The 17,840-nt window shown below is 34.4% G+C and overlaps 1 protein-coding gene across 3 annotated transcripts; it reads right to left on the bottom strand.

Moving 5' to 3' along the window:
- Positions 1-5,795: 5,795 nt before the first annotated feature.
- On the bottom strand, positions 5,796-11,176 carry LOC111808194 (S-type anion channel SLAH2). Of its 3 annotated transcripts, none has more exons than XM_023694034.2 (7): positions 10,512-11,176; positions 9,196-9,376; positions 8,669-8,843; positions 8,073-8,564; positions 7,221-7,991; positions 6,534-6,565; positions 5,796-6,444 (listed from the first exon to the last, which is right to left on the bottom strand). In XM_023694034.2, exons 3-7 carry the CDS (start codon positions 8,825-8,827, stop codon positions 6,033-6,035), a joined length of 1,866 nt encoding a protein of 621 aa, XP_023549802.1. In that variant the 5' UTR covers positions 8,828-8,843; positions 9,196-9,376; positions 10,512-11,176; the 3' UTR covers positions 5,796-6,032. The 3 variants fall into 3 exon arrangements, with proteins under 3 accessions (XP_023549802.1, XP_023549805.1, XP_023549803.1); XM_023694037.2 differs by having other exon boundaries at positions 8,073-8,561; XM_023694035.2 differs by lacking the exon at positions 10,512-11,176 and having other exon boundaries at positions 9,196-10,454.
- Positions 11,177-17,840: the final 6,664 nt, after the last annotated feature.

Below are 17,840 nucleotides of genomic sequence, written 5' to 3'. Positions count from 1 at the left end.
CAAGATATAATACAAGAGCGCTGCTGACGACACTTCAAGAAAAATGTCATTTTTATAGTGTTTGAATATTCCATTTTTAAAAATATGCTATAAAAAGGAAATGAAATATTTAGAAAAGCTTTTTATAGTATTTGAATATTGTTTTTTTTTTTATATAAAAAAAATGCTATAACTAGTGAAGGAAATTTTTAGAAAATAGGCATTTTCCCCTAATTTATCTTTTATTGTTAGTGTGTCCGGTTGTTTTGTATTATTTATCGCTTCTTTTTCATGCTCGTGATAAAAAGAAAATCACTAAATGTACTAAACTTTTTTTATGCCTTATATATGGGTTGATAGATCGAAAAATCGAATTATGACTCTGGACACCAATGTAATAAATGTGGATCGAACATATAAATGACTCAACATGTAACCTTAAGATCCTTTGAGGCCTCTCAAATCAGTTATTCCCATAATTTATTACAACAAAAATACATGAAGTCCAATTATGACTCTTGACACCAATACAATAAATGTGGATTGAACATATAAATGACTCACCATGTAATCGAGGCTTCTCAAATAAGTTATTTCCATAATTTACCACAACAAAAATACATGTAACCTTAAGATCCTCACGAGGCTTCTCAACTCAGTTATTCCCATAATTTATTACAACAAAAATGCATAAGTAGAGCTATCTCCGCTAATTAATTGAGTAATGCTTACCTCTTGACAATTGGATACAATCAAAATCAAAATTAATAATGGGGTAAGAAATATTCACTATTCTTATTAGTTTGAATATTCAAGTTATGTCTCTCAACACCAATGCGGTGAACATGGATCGAACATGACCTTCAGATCTTCAGTACACTCTCCCAACTGAGCTATCCCCGCTATTTAATATGATAAAAATGCATAAGTATAGCTATCCCCGCTAATTAGTCGAGTTTTGAGTTGTGCTTGCAATTGGTTACAATCAAAATTAATATATAAAAATGTATGTATAATTATATATAAACATTCCAAGAATCTTTTCCTGCAAAACTCTAATGTTGCCATAAAGTCTAACACATGGACCACTGTAAATTTGAAAAATACTTTTGTAAAATTTTGAAACTTGATATTGATGTCATGGGCTCACATAGTTTGACTTGGATTTTAAATGAAAAAGTCGAAATTTCATTAAGGATAAATTGGTGACACAATCAAGTAATGTTGGAGTAAGGTAGTTGATTGATGTATGATGGTGCATGCCCCGTGGCCCCTGCATGCACCATGTTGTTTGTATTATGTGTATGTGTTCTATGTAATGACATATGATGCTATGATATGTATGCATGTGATACCCATTACGTCGGTTATAAATGAAATGAATTACTATGTATGTCATCTCATGTATTGTCATGTAAATTTATGTGATAGATCATACGATGATTGTCATCTATACACAATGCATATATGGAATATGTCATGGATAAGAGAATAAAATAAATAAGATTAATGTTATGTTACAAATGAAAATCATGGAACCTCATGCATGTATGTATGTCATGTGCATCAAGATACTTTCCTGTTATGTTATGCTAGTATGGACGCGTCCCTTCAATATTTATGTTCGCCATGATATCATCCAGGTATTTCCTTTTCTATGGTATCCGGTGGCGTGTAATGCATTGTGCCCAACCAAGCCAAGCCCAGAGGGTACGTATACGAGCTCGGCTAGTGGGTCTGTGTGGGTGTCCGTGGACCGTGTGTGGAATAGTATTACACATCCAACCCTATCTAGAACTCGAAAGAGTCTAAGGTCATGTTACGATCTTAAAAGATAGGTCTCAATCATATTATGTGTATGATTGCATTACTAACCCCAATAGTGGATTGACTTATTGAGTATTTCTTAAAATACTCAAGTCACATACTACCCTTATATTTTCAGATAAAGGTAAAGCTCCCTACACAGATGACGACGAATGCTGGAAAGGGAATGGAAGTCAAGATAGGTCAAGATACGGCAGTAGTATGCTTGGTTTTACGCATAGTTTTACATTTAGTAGTTAATGGGTGGTTTTCTTTATATTTCATTATTAAAAAGACTGTTATTTCAAACTTCTTGTTTTTTAATTAATTGTATAAGTTCATGACTACATTTAATTAAGGGAGTTACACGACCGTTAACAAGTAATTTAGTTGTTTGTAGAGCTTAGCAAGCTCAAGTTGAGTTGTATGGCATTAATTTGTGGCAGGCGGTCCCCCCCCCCCCCCCCCCCCCGACATAACATCAATCTTGTGATCTATCTACCCATGTGAAGATAAATGCTTTTTCTCACTTTCTGGTATTGGGTCACGGTGTTCCTATAGTGGTCATGAGGTTTTTGTTGGAGTGAGCTCACTTGAGCTCCCCTCTTCAAATACGACAATGGCAGCGAGCGTAGATATTCTTTCTCAACTGTAATACCGATATCATTTCATTGCTCTCGGCTTATGGGTGTTTGTCTGAATGATAGGACCTCATTACTATTACTACTAAGCATTTTAATAGGGGCATCAAAATGACTTTGTGTTCTAATAGGACGTCCATCCCTAACACAATTTTGAAGTCATCCATCTTGACTATGACAAAGTTGATTTGTCCATATCAAGTCTCCGGCATGATCGGAGTTATCTTTGTAGCTCCTAAATTAGTGATGTCAAAGGATGACTACATTTTAAAATGTTTATTATAAATTTATGCAATAGAGACACGTTCTTCGAAGCATATGTATTTAAGACTGCGATGTTCAAGCGTTTTGCTTCGGTCTCTATCAGGAAGTTGTGGGTGGTTCTCGAGTCAATAATAGTGTTCCTGACCGCTTTGTGATTATCCTGAGCCTTGACATACATAAGATCGTGTTCCACTAGCTCCTCTATCTCTTCCACTCTATTCTTGAGAGCGAACAAGTACTTTAGTCCTCTCATGCGGAGGTGTTCAACATTCTTAACTAACGATATTGCTGTTTCAACTGTCTCATACTCGACTTCTAAATTCACTTCGAGTTTTTCTTGGAAGGCGTATAATGCTACCTTCTGTAAGCATTCCAATTTTTTATGGGTCCCCTTGCATATGAAGTAAGACGAGGAGTCTCAGATTTGACTATGACCGTTCTCCTTGTGAGGTCTCCGCGTATGAAGTTCTACCTTTCTGTTGGGATGGCTCATGTTCCACTCCTCCAGTTTCAAGTCTGTCACTTCCCCCATCTTTGGGGGAGTTGGGTCAATAAATTTATTTTCACCACTTGCAGACGTCTGACTCTACCTTATCTCTTGGAGTTGATCGATACTAAGATCAAATAGTTGTTCAGTTGTAGCATAGGTCGTGGAAAGATCTTGAACTCTTTGTTTGTAGAGCTTGATTTTTGCCCACTATTTCAACCCTTCAACAAAACTAAAGACCTTATCTTGCTCAAATATATCATGTATATCTAACAAAAGTCCAGAAAACTGCTTAACGTAATCTCGGATATTGGTAGTAAGCATTACCTCTCTTAACTTCCTTCTTGCAATTATCTCGACATTCTTTGGGAAGAATTGAGAGCAGAGTTCTTGTTTTAAGCTCTCCAAGTGTCCACAATATATTGACCATCTTGAATGTCTGTGTACTTGGATCGCATCGTCGACTAGATGCATTGTTGCCACCGTGAACTTCGCTTCTCCTACCACGGTATTTGTGGCTCGAAAATACTTTTCGAAGTCGAAAATAAAGTTCTCTAGAGCCTTGGAATCTCAAGCCCCACAGAAGGGCTTGGGCTCTGGAACCTATATCTGGTTAAATTGTTTCACGCCCCCAGTTGGGGTTTGGTTCCCCACCGCTCTAATAGTAGGGAGGTTTGATCTGGCGCTTAAATTCGCCACTTCAATCTTGACCACTCCAAAAAATGCTCTCAAATCCTCAAACATTTCTAAGACCATCTGAACGACCACTTGTTGGGCATTGTATAAGCTCTCCACGCCATCTTTCATTCGGGCAGTAGAGCCTGTCGAGCAATCCCTGTGTTTGAAGCCAACAACAGTTGTGTCCTCGTCTTCTAGGGCCTCGCCCCTAATCATTAATTCGCGGATGGGCATTGCCTCAAGGCGATCTGCCATCTTGTTGATCTTGTCGCCTTTAAGAGAAATCTCATTCATGCGAGACTCCGAAAGCCCCATTCCATTAAGAGCTTCACTTATGCTGAGTAAATGCTCTTCGATTTCAGTCAATAGGGCAACCTGAAACTTGCCCAGTTGTTTCAGTGGACATGCTTGTGTACTACTTTACAAGTAGTTTACTCAATTCTAATATCACTTGTCACAATCACACTTTTGCGTCAGCAAAACGACTATTATTCTGTACTTGTTCTAACTTAGCAAACAAGTCATTCGTGTGAAATTCTCGTTTCACGGACAATATTAGCGTATGCTCAAACCTCGAGTCAGATCTGAGAGAAATGTTTTAGAAAACATGAGTGAGAAAATACGTTGAAATCAATTTTTAAAAAAGCAATGTTATAAGCTAAAGGCGAGTAGGCAGCAACAATGGCTTTGATAGCATATAACCCTAGTAGGAAGAATCGACAACTAGTCACATCCCCCAATACTACATTTTGGGGCTCTTTAGCCCTGGCTGGTGTAGACAATCGGTCGTTCACCCCCATATTGACAGAACATGAAATAGTTTAACATGAAAGCATGTAAAATGGATTTGGATAGGCATGCGGCCATGGACAACACATCCTGGACAAGTATCACGGTGACACGTGATCTGTAGTAGATTAGTCAACACTTTCCAACTAAGCTAATCCTAAAGAATTAGGTAAGATGAATATTTACAATTTTTAGACTAATTATTCGAGTAATATGAATTGATAACACGTGACCGCTTCGAACTAACCTATTCCTGCTAATTATTAAATAAAATAGGTCACTTCCATCCCGACTAAGCTATCTCCGCTAATTGCTAAATATAACATGTGACCTTAAATGCTTTCAACTAAGCTATCCTCGCTAATTGTTAAATAAAATTCTAGACAAAGATTTGACACTCCTTTATAATCTTTAACAAATTTTTTTTTCACCAATTAGTCATAATCAAAATTAACAATATGTAGTTCAGCCAACTTGGATCAACTACGTGACTTTTAGATAACCAAAATATCTCTTTATGGTTCAAAAAATATTCCATAAGAAGAAAATTTGCAATTTCTAGACATACGAACTCTCTTAAGGTGTACGACTTCCAATACACGAACTCTTGTAGCACATACAAACGATACTATACGGATTAGTACTATGGAAAACGTTACTAAACAAGGCCTAACTTGCTCGTGTTCGTGCTCGAATCAATACATATCTCTTTTATTTACATTCCTTCTTTTTTGTAAATTTCTGCTTCACAAGAAGTTGCTTCCATTACTGTGGGGGACCAAAGCTTCCATTGTTTCATATCATTTTGCCAGTCATTGTAAGCATAAACAGAGCACATCAGTGATGCTGAAATTATTGTCGTCCAACAGCAAGCTGGTGGTCTCAGTTTCAGTGATAATCTCAGCTCTATATGAATGGATAAAACAAGACAGAAAATCCAACATCAATGTTTCATTGTTTTTTTATTTTTACTGTGCTAGAGACGAGAGATTTGAATTTTTGACCTCTTGAATTCATCTTCGTCAACGGGTACTTTTTACCATCTAAAAGCATTTCATTCTTAAAACTGTTTCAATCATAGCCTTACAGTTTATCAGCAGGTTGAAGGGCAGTTAGCAACAGCTGAAACTTAGCAAAACTCAGACTTGGAATATTTCAACATAGTTACTTTATTGATATATCACATGAACAAGATATCAAGGCCATCATAGATATTGATACAAAAAAATTGATAGATTACATGAGATGTCTAACAAAAAAACTATATCTTACAACTCTCAGTGTGTATAACTATCAAGCTCCAACATGTTTATTGGAACCATTCAAACTACAAAATCAAGTTCCTCGTATGTTTGAGTGGCGACTTTTACAAAGGGTTGAGCCTGTGATCATCGGGGCTGATCACTTGATGATGGGACGTTCCCGTCTTCGCCTTCGGAGGTTTTCGGTCCAATACATGCTTCTAAATCTTTGCTATCAGGGCCTGAAAACTTCAAGAAGTTTTCAATATTTTGGGATTCTGAATTTCCATTTCTTAGATTTTGGAACCAGTTCTTCTGTGGTGGTTTTGGCTTCCTGTCGCTAATGGCTATAGCGATGTCATTGGGAAAGAGGTCATGATGCACAAAGGCGTGTATGATAGTTGTTACGAAGAGAGACCCCACTATGACTGTTGCTATGACAGAGAGAAGAACAGCAAGAACTTGTGTTACTATATTTGTAACTTCGGTTGAGTATCTTATGGTTGCAATGGCAGCTCCAGTCATGGGAAAGGTATATGCCCACCAGGCCAGTGAGAACCTAATGATTCAAAACAAAATGTTTGTGAGATAAACTAACTTGAAAAGTATGATCAAAGTTTAAAGAGAAGAAAGACAGTTGTGACGTACTGGAAGCCTCGGAAAAAATTGACTCGAACAACCTGCAAAGAATCATGGAATGGAAACACGTTTAATGAAGCATTGAAATGAAGATTGAATCATCGTTCAAGGCATGGATGGAATTGCGAACAGCATCGGTAAGAGTTCAAACCCACCGCTAGCAGATATTGTCCTTTTTGGACTTTTCCCTTCGGGCTTCCATTCAAGGTTTCTAAAACACGTCTGCTAGGGAGAGGTTTCCGCATCCTTATAAAGAATGTTTCGTTCTCCTCTCCAACCGAGGTGGGATCTCACAATCCACCCCCCCTTTGGGGCCCAGCATCCTCACTGCGCACTCATTCTCTTCTCCAATGCTGGCACACAGCCTCGTGTCCACCTCCTTTAGGGCTCAGCCTCCATGCTGGCACATCGCCCAGTGTCGGGCTCTAGTACCATTAGTAATGGCCCAAGCCCACCGCTAGCAGATATTGTCCTCTTTATGCTTTCCCTTTCGAGCTTCCCCTCGAGTCTTTAAAATGTGTCTGCTAGGGAGAGGTTTCCACACCCTTATAAAGAATAAAGAATGCTTCGTTGTCCTCTCCAACCGATGTGGGATCTCACAATATCCTCATGCTTATGTGTTCATGACAAGCTCATAAAACGACGACAATAATAAACAAAGCCAACGACAAATGAATAAGCTGCATAGAGACTAACCAGTGAGAAATAGAGGAACATAGCGACGAAGTAAATCATTCGTGAAGCGTTATCAAAGGAGCCTTGAATGTTTGCCAATGCCATAGATGCCACGCTAGGTGCTGCTATGAAAAGAAAGAACACAGGATGCAACTCCTTTGGGAGTGTCGCATTGGTTGGTAGTCTTTGGTAGAGAGTTACAAAAAGGACTAAATAGTGAGCCATTCCAATGGCAAAGAAGAATATAGGTCCTTCCTTTAGTCCCATTGAAGCTCCCCACAAAGCCCCCACAAAGTTCCCCACGATGGAAAGATGGTTAGTAGGATTAGCCACTTTTGACAGCCTTCGTTGGCCTCCTGACATCCACTGCCCATAAATCTTAAGCTCAAGACATAAAAATGGAGTCATGAGAACATACCAAAGTGCTGGATGCAGTTTGGAAGCAACAGATGGAGGAACACCAATTGCTAAGAACAAGAGGGCTATCCATGGTGCAAAGAAGAAGTTGACACGAATAGGATGGTAGTACTCTCGGCGAACTGCTTCGAAGTATAGAAGAACTTTCAGAAGGTAAGTGGAAGCGACAGTGATTACAAGAGCAATGGAAATGATCCATAAAACAAAATTTATTTTCAGGCTCAAATGAAGGAACTTCGTGGAAGCTGAAGTGGCCAATGTTTTCCACATGATTGCTTGGCTACTAACACCAAGACACATACCAAACGAAGAGATCGGAAATCGGAGTAGAAAAGGCCATGTCTTGTCATCTGGGAGCAGTATTTCCTCTGAAGGCTGTTTAGAAATGGAAAATGAAAGAGCAATTATTTCATGTCTGTTGATGGCAGAAAGGGACTAAGAATCTAGGTAACATACCCTTAGTGTCTCTAGCTCAGGACCTTCCAGAGCAGCAAAGTAACGTTCAGCAGGTATGTTGTTCTCAATGACTGCTTCCTGAGCTTCAGTTTCATCTGGCCTAATTTGTTGTTGGGACTTTCCACGAAGTATAGTTAATTGCCTTGCAAGTTTTCCAGAGCATGTTTTGAAAGAATCATATCTTCTGTCCTTCAATCTTGAAATACTAGGGTGCGGTGCAGCCTTTATGTTCGTCACCGCATCCTCGAATGTCGAGCCCATCGGAATTGGCTGAGAGTGAAACAATGTAGCTTTCTGTGGTTTTTCCAGAGCAGAAGGACCTGAGGTTCCATTGTTTGGAATTCTTTCACCAGTTGAGAAAACTGTTTTGGGGGACAGCTGAACTCCCACAGGGGACGGTGGCATGCTGAGAGAAACAGTATTTTTTCTTCGATGGTCACCCAACTGAAACTCGGCATCGCTTTGCACGCCAGATGATGATACATTTCCCTGCTTTACAATCAATTCTAGAAGATGAACACACTTATACAATCTCAAAAACCATTAGTTTCATAACTTTCTTCACTAAAATGTACATGAATTGCATAAGAACTTACAATACGCAGGGTAGAGGGGTTATTTGGAGGCTCAATCTCTTCATTACACTCTTCAATACTGTCAAAACCAGCGACTTGAACTGATGATATGTATTGGATTAATGGTGGAACCTCAGACAGCTCCTTGGGTGTATCTTCTTGACATTTTCCATTTTCCATGATGAATTACCACCACCTAGAAAGCATAGAGGATATGAAGATTGAAGAAAGCATGACTTTAACTGCCCAACCACATCGCTAGCAAATATTGTCCTCTTTGGACTTTCCCTTTCGGGCTTCCCCTCAAGGTTTTTAAAACGCGTCTGCTAGGAGGAGGTTTCCACATCCTTATAAAGAATGCTTCGTTCTCCACCCGAACCGATGTGGGATCTCACAATGACTCCGTTTGCTACTTTATTCATGATCTAAACTAGATCAATGTTTTATATGCATCAAGATCAAGAATGTATACACAAAACCAGGTAGAAAACTATGCAACATATTTTAGAACAACCCCTCTAAACCAAATGAAGGAAGGAAACACATACCTTCAAGACAACCGTTCTAGCAGGAAAATGGCAGGACAGATAGAGAAGAAGAATGTAAACGAGTATCCAGTCGGATTAACCTTCAATCAAGCAGGCTCTGTCACTATCTCTCCAAGCAGAAGAAAGATCTCAGACTTGGAATAAATAAAACAATCTTCAAGAATAGAGTTCTCTTTCGATCCTGAGATGGCGAGCCTCGTCAGGGGACTCAGAAACAAAGCATATATTCCACAACAATGAAGAATGAACCAAGAGAAACAAATGAGAAAAAACTAAGACACGTCTTTCAAATACAGGAAATATCACATATTTATAGACAAGAAAAGTCCATGTACTTGCAAAGTTAAAGATAATTACGGCTGCTTATTACATGTTCTTAATTCTCATTCTCGAAAAAGACAAAACATTCGCCGATTCAAGCATAGCATAATGGACAAGACATCGCTCGCATCTCAAATGTTAATGGTTCGATTCCATCTTGAACTAAAAACAAAAAGAAAAGGACAAAACAAAACACCGCAGAGAAACTGTTCCAGCTATAGAGCGGGAATCTATGTGTCTTGTCTAAAGTGAACACAAGCTTGAAAGTTTTGTCATCATCTTTATTATAAATTTTTTTTCTATATGGCTGCTAGCAATTGACATGTTTGAATTAACAGAAAGCTACTTGAACCATGTGTTGTACAATATAACCTATGAACACAAATCAAAATAAAGAGAGAATTTAATTCAAGAAATCCTCATAGACCAAACAGCTATCTAGTAATGGTAGGTAAACAACTTGAATTGAAGGAAGTACTGACCCATGTCAGAAACAATGCTTGAAAAGAAGGAAAAAAACAGGGCTGTCCTAATCCAAAGAATGACAACAGATGGTCAAATCCCAATGGATTTGCAATTTGAATACACTTAATGGATGCCAGCTATTTCAAGAAGGATTTAAAAGAACAAAACGTTTCCTAAAAACCCAATTCAAGATAAGAGACAGATCAAAGAGTAATGCAGAAGAAAATGGGAAAACCCAGAGGTAGTCATCGTGTAATGAAAACTAATTAGAAAATCGAAAGAAGAACAGCGAAATTAGACGGGAAAATCATTTCTGGACAGAGAATTTTGGTCCAGATTTAAGAAAATTATACATCAGACGACAAAAACATGATGAACAACGATCATAAGTCAGATACAACATAATCCAGAGAGACCCACATACAGCTTATACACCAAGACAGAGACCCACATACAGCTAAGAGATTAGGTATGGAATTTCCATGCAAGTCATAGAGAAATTAGAATGTAGGTTCGTTGGGCGGACTGACCTAAATTTTTGGGATCCAATCAAATTTGATAGCAAGATCAGCATTTCTCCACCGTTTTCAAACCTTGTTTTTAGATTTTAAGCTTTTTGTTTAACTTTTTTCCTGTTCCCTCTTTTCCTCTCACTCTCCCTTCTCGCTGTGCACAACCCAGCAGCGACCCACGTCTACAAATCTTTGATGGAACAAGCTCTAGAGGCTACAGCGGTGACCCAAGTCTTGTACTCCGACGACAATGATCAGACGACGTGACACACGCGGCGCCTGAATGCCATGGAGTTAGAGCAAGATGGAAAAAGAGGAACCTAGAAAAAAGTTCACCGAGAGTTAGAAAAAGTTGCACGAAAGTGGGTCAAAACTCATTCAAGCACAATTTTTTCGATCGTGGGTGTGGATGAAATGGAAAAAAGTTTAAAAGTTTGTGGAAGAAAAAAACTAAAAAGTAGGCTTATGAATGTGCGGCGATGCTTCATTTGTGTTTGGTAGCCAAAATGGGCCATTGGCGCTGCTTCCTCAGAATTTTCATAACCATACGAATTGAAGTGGTTAGCTTTCTGCAAGTGGGAAGGACCCGAGCCTTTAACTTTTTGGGTTCCTTCTTCGAGCAGTTGATATTTGTTGATCTATGGTCCCTTTAGAATTTGTTGATCTATGGTCCCTAATTCTTATGGCGAGTTCGTATCGTTCTAATGTTGGTAGATATAAAAACTTTCGTACAAGGCATTAATTATAATTGTTAGGGGACAACCTTCGTACCTTTCAAGCATTACGTTACTCTCATGGGCTCCAATAAGTGTAGACAAGCTCATTGCTAGAGGACAATTGAAGATTCTTTTACCTGTTTTCACATAATATCATGATTATATTGCATATCATATGCATCAAGGATACAACTCTGCATCTACCAATTAATCTGATACAAATGCAGGCTCTATCGATCGTGACAATTATGTACATTAATCTGAAGGGGATGACCTTGTGTCTTGACCAAATATGATATGATCCAAGACATCTCAATCATGTAATATTAATGTCACGTTAAAAAGAATCAAGTTTCATTTATGCAACAAAAGATTCAAAATACTTTTAAATGCGACCTCATTTATTTTTAGATGGTTACAAATTTATGATGAAGGATTTAAATCTAGATTTATGGCGTTTCATTAATGTCTTTTAAGTTTTAAGCCTTTTTATTTATTTTTAAGTTATATTTACACAGTCGTTAGGTTTTCATTTTAAGGCTATATAAAGTTTATATTTTATATTTGTAGAAGAGACTTAGAAAATATAGTAAAGAGCATACGTGGTTTCTTTTAACTAAGAGCTAAGTTTTTTTTGCAATTCTATATAGTTTAGATTGCATGTTTAGAATCATTCAAACTTGACATGATCAATTTTGCTTGTGGAGTGATTCGGATCTCAAACAAGTGTTCTTTGTCTTAAGATATCTATGGAAGACCCTTATCAATCTAAACAAGTTCACTTCAAGCAGTTTCTAGGGTGTTGAAGCGTGTCGAATAAGTTAAAATTCAACGAGGTCTTCCAAATAGATACTTACAAACAAATTGTATTAAAGCTCAAGCGTGTCTAACATGTTAAAGGATTCTTAATATTATATTAAAAATTAGTATGCTTCATTTATTTTTATGAGGCGGTGATTTACACAGTAAATTCACGGGATTGAATTACCCGTAGGTAATTTTTCTCCATCTTTTTGTAATTTTTTTTATTAAAAATATTAATTTTAAAGAAATTTTTAATGAATAATTTCGTTTTTTTAATAATATAAAAAATAGTATTCTAAGCATAAATAAATAAATAATTTATTTACTAATATAATAGATTAGTAAATAAATTATTTATTTATTTATGCTTAGAATACTATTCATTATATAATATTTATGCAAACATTATATTATATAAAACTATGTCAAACATTTAAAGTACGTCAAACATTATATTATAATATAATATAATATATTATAATAAACATTATATTATAATATAATATATTACATTATAATATATTATATATATAGTCAGTGAGTGAAGCAAAAATTTGGCTGGGATAAATACAAGGAATATAATCATTATTGATGACACCAAAAAATTTGTGATCATTTATAATCAACAATTACGAGATCATATGAAAATGAAAATTTGTGATCATTTCCTCCCTCGTTCTTCATTTAAATGAAAATTTTTCATCTCGATTGAAGCGGGTCTTCATGTGACTCCAATTCTAGGACTTGAGTAGATATCTCTAATAACATTTTGTGATCTTTTGTAATCAACAATGACGAGATCAGCAATAAATCGAAGAAGAGGGTTAGATCAACGGGTCAATTGCTCAACTCTTAATATTAACGCAAAACTCATTATAAATCAAAAACTCCGCCATTAATTACACGAGCGATGACTTTATAACCCAAAAACCTCAACATTTCAGGTCAAAGTCATGCAAAACTACAGTTAACCACATGGTTTATTTTCTCTTCCTCCCTCGCCGCCGCCGACGGTCAAAGAAAACCGCCGTGGGAATTTCGTTTTCTTAAAATATTAAAAATTAAAAATTATGTTACAATTTTTTTATATATGAAAGATAGCTTTAAGTACAGGAAATTATTAATTTATAATAATATTAAAACTCTACCATGAATATCTTTTTCCCGTTTTTTTTTTTCATTTTCTTTAATACTTTTAACACTATATTAATAAAAATATTCTTGAACTTTAAAGGTTGTCTAAAAAAATATCTTTAAATTTTCTAACGCTTTAATAATTTTCTTAAACATTCAAAACAGTCTCAAAAATACTTTTAAAACATTAAAAGCAAAAGTTTTAAACAACCCATTACCATTAATTCAAAAAACATCTTAAATTTTTTTAAATCTATTAAAAAATATATTTACCTTAAAAATACTCATAAAACTTTATAAAAATATATTAACTTCAATAATTTTTTTGAACTTTTTTTTTTTGTCGTTGTTTTTTATTTTAAGATAAGAGGTGTTAATGATATTTTTTTAAATTTAATAAGATATTTCATGAAATTTTTTAAAATATACTATTATAGGGTATTTAATTTTTTAAAAAAATTCGAAGGGTATCAATCAAAATATTTAAATTTTAATGGTATTTTTTAAACAAAGTATTAACGGTTTACCTCCAAAATTAAGAGTAGACAATGTTTAAAGTTCAAGAATATTATTGAAATTTTTAAAAGTTTACGAGTATTTTTGAAAATTAAGAGTATTTAAAATTTAAAAATCTTTACTTTCCTTTTCAATTCTTAATTTTCCTAAAAATGAGAATATTACAAATTTGTGATATAAATTTCTCTAGAAGGAGAAATAAGAAAAGAGTATAATAAAAAGGAATAAATTCTTCAATTTTTTTTTAAGCTATTTGTTTAATCCATAAATCTTATTCCCATTTTTTTTTTATAAATATTCTGAGTTATCAAAATTGATGTAATAAAAGCATAAAAATGAAATTAATTAAAACATCTAAATTTCTTCTACTCTCAATTTCTTCTTTGTATTGTCCATTTTGATTAATTATTATTTATTTTCTCTGTTTCTTTGTTAATCAAATAAATAAATAAATAATACTTACAAAACATAGTTTTTATTTGAACAAAAATAAAATTTTTGAGTTTAATAACGTTATTATTTTAAGTTTATTCCTAGTACTACTGTCCATGTTTCTTATTTTTCATTTTTCACACAATTTTTAAATTGTGTAGAAAATTTGCTTTATGTTTATGGTTTTTGTTTTTTCCTTTCTAAAAACTAAATAAGAAAACATTTTTTAATCATTTTATGCTTATTAAATGAACAATAAATATTTTAAAATAAATATAAATTTTGAAAACTAATTTTCGTATAATAATTTTTGTGCTCTTTATCTAAAATTATTTAGATCAAACGTGCAATTTATTTCTTTATTAAAAGAAATGGCCCAAATAAATGCCCAGACCCATAGGCCCAAATACACACCACAAGGCCCATAGGCCCAACAAGCCTTCCCCTGCAACTCTTTAGACATAATTTTTAATAATAAATTTAATATATGCACGCTTATTAAACATAAAATTAAAAAGTACCAAGATTCTATTATATATATTTTTCAATCCAAAAATTTATTAGACATAAAATTTAAAGTTTAGAGGTCTGTTGACGTGTTGAAAGAAGAGACAAAACATGCTGAAAGAATTCTTACAGGTTTATTTCCCTCTTAAAAACGTACAAGATGCAGAGGAACATGGACAGATAAGATGAAATTATGAAATAAAGATGCATATAATATTATAGTTTTTTCTCGTATTTATTCTCAAACTTGCAAACTTTACGAGAATAAATTGATTTAGTTCCTCACGTTTATTTTCTCTAACTTTAGTGTTTAGTAAATTTTAATTTTAAATTTGAAAAGCATGTTGAATTCGTAGAATTCCGTTTGTGTAATAGCTCAAGTTCACTGCTAGCAGATATTGTCTGTTTTTGCCTACTACGTATCATCGCCGACCTCACAGTTTTAAAACCTTGTAGTGGATCTCATAAAAGTGTGAAAACCTCTCCCTAACAGATAAGTTTAAAATCATGAGCTGACAACGATACGTAACAAACCAAAACAGATAATATATGATAGCGGTAGACTTAGGCTATTACAAATTTTATCAAAGTTAGAGACCGAGTGGTATGCGAGCTAGGATAGTGGTCTAGTGGTAGAATAGTAGTCTATCATGGTACAGATTTGAGTTCCTTTCCTCACCTGGTGTACTTTACAATGATGACATTTGTGTGATAAAATCAGAGTGGCACAACGAAAGCGTGGTAGGCCCAAAACGCACGGAACTCTATCGAAATTCAACCGATTGGATTTTGGTGGAGGAATATTCTAACTTGTTTGAATCTTTTGTAAGATACCTTTCTTTGTCGTTAAACTACAGAAATTTTATTTTATTTTATTTTCAAATTGTCTTTAAACCAGCTTTTTATTGTGGGTTTATTAAACAAACATTTACGTGACTCATAATAAAATAATAAATATAAGTTGAAAAGTACAGGTGGCCATTACGTGTAACCCACCAAAAAAGGAAAAAAAATAAGAAAAATATGTTTTTATACTAACAACCCAAGCATGTGAGGCTGAGTTGGAAAAAGACCCCTCATTTTGAGGACAAAAGACCCCTCATTTCGATACTCAAGATTACCACTGTTGTTTTGTTTGTAAATATCTTATTTTTTAGACGTTTTATTTTCAGATATATTAAACAAACTTGATATCGACCTGAATTTTTAAGAAGTTAAATCAATTCAGACTTGACGTAGAGAAAATATTCCCTATTAAGATAAGATATGCATACAATCACAACTGATATCGAGAAATCAAGGGACCTATAAGTCGTTCAGAACTAGTCAACTTTCATGCACATAAATGAGTAGTTATCATAAGTAAAATTACAACCAATGGTATAATCTATACACACATATACATTATTGACCCCAAAGCCATAACGTACCATCTAAAGTATTTTCCATGCACACAAATAAGTAATTTCTACAAATTTCATGCCATAAACATCGAAAGTGAAAAGAAAGCAAAAGACAAAATGGAATCCTTTTGCCCACCAAACCCAAAATTTTACTAAATTTTTTGGAACAATATGGTGGCGTATAATAACCGGTCTCAATTTGTATCGAACAATTTAACGCTGTATATCTCAGATTCAGAATCTAAATTTTGCACTTCATGGCTCCGACATTCAATATAGAGTTACGCTTAACTTTAGAGTTTTTATGATTGGGTAATTGAGAAAGAAGGTACACCTTATTAGTATAAATAATAACTTTCGAAACTTTTAAACATTTATGAGCCATCCTATTCGGTCTCAATTTATTTATATATTCCTCATTCATTCAGATGTCGTAAAGAGCTCCCTATCAAATTTTTAGAATAATAACTTTGAAATGTTTATGAAAGATGAAGAATAATGAAGACAACAAATATAAAATAAAGATTTGAATATTCGATCCCAAAAGAAAAAAAAAACAAATCTTAACGGTTGATCTTTGCTAAAATTGACAGGATGAAAGTTGGAAGAATAGTTTCCTAATGTGGTTTTTATTTTTTATTTTTATGAAATACCCATTGGAAATCCATATGCACAGAATTTAATTTGTCGGTACCTTAAACAAGTTGGTTGAATTATATTATTAAATGCTAAGATAATACAACCTTAATAAACTTTATTATAAAACATACACACAAACCAAGATCTATTGGCATGGAGAATTGGTTGTTCTTGTTCTTTTCGAAAGGTCCCATGATCATTAAAAAATTCAAAATAAAAAAAGAGCATAATGAGACAATCATGCTAAAGCATTCCAATTCAGCATTATGGTTGTCATGTGGGTCATCAAAATTTTAAATAATTATCTTTTCTCGATTTTCACTTTCGAATTTTCCCTCAAAGTTTTAAAACGTGTCTGCTATGAGAGGTTTTCACACCTTCATAGAAAATGTTTCATTCTACTCTCAAATGGAGGTGGGATCTCACAATCGATGACTCACATCGACACTCGTTCCACTCCAATTGATATGAGATCTCATAATAGGGGTGTGAACAAGTTGAATTGGATTGGATAAAAAAAAAAAAAAAATTGGATGGGTCGTGTTTGATTATATCCCTATTTCGGATGGGTCAAGTTACCTCGACTAAAAAAATGTCAACTTGCGAATCTATAAACATCTTTATAGTTTGTGTTGAGTAGTCTAGACTGATCGAGTTTTTGATTTATATAAACATTCCTATTCTCGAACATTTGTAGCTGCTAATAAACCCCTATCATTTAACGTTCTTACTGAAATGCTAGACACGAGATAAACCACCAATTTAGAATAGGTCACGAGATAAAATGAGAGTAGGTAGGGTAAAAATAAATAAATAAATAATTTTAAAAAATAAAGTTAAAAAAGATTATAATATACCTTTTGTAGCCGCCTTCTGGAGAGGTTTTCTTATTTAATGTAAAATTTGAAATAAGGAATTAATAATTTTAGAAAATTAAAAAAAGAAAGGACCAAAAAAATTGGGACAAAACCTTTTTTGGGCAGTCCCATGTGGTGTGCTACCATGCCACCGAAAGTATATAATATAATGTCAGTCCTTTTTATATTTAATATCGTGACCAATAATATTTAAATGAAAAGATGTATATTATTTTCAATCATTATTCAATTCCATTCAATCATTATTCAAAATAATGTACGTCAAATTATTATCCACATATTATTGCAATGCATCAAATTCATCAAAGAGTGAATTAC

This window comes from Cucurbita pepo, chromosome 13, assembly GCF_057944985.1.
Source record: "Cucurbita pepo subsp. pepo isolate OVF chromosome 13, ASM5794498v1, whole genome shotgun sequence".
NCBI lineage: Eukaryota > Viridiplantae > Streptophyta > Magnoliopsida > Cucurbitales > Cucurbitaceae > Cucurbita > Cucurbita pepo.
This window is presented reverse-complemented; position numbering and strand designations above follow the sequence as displayed.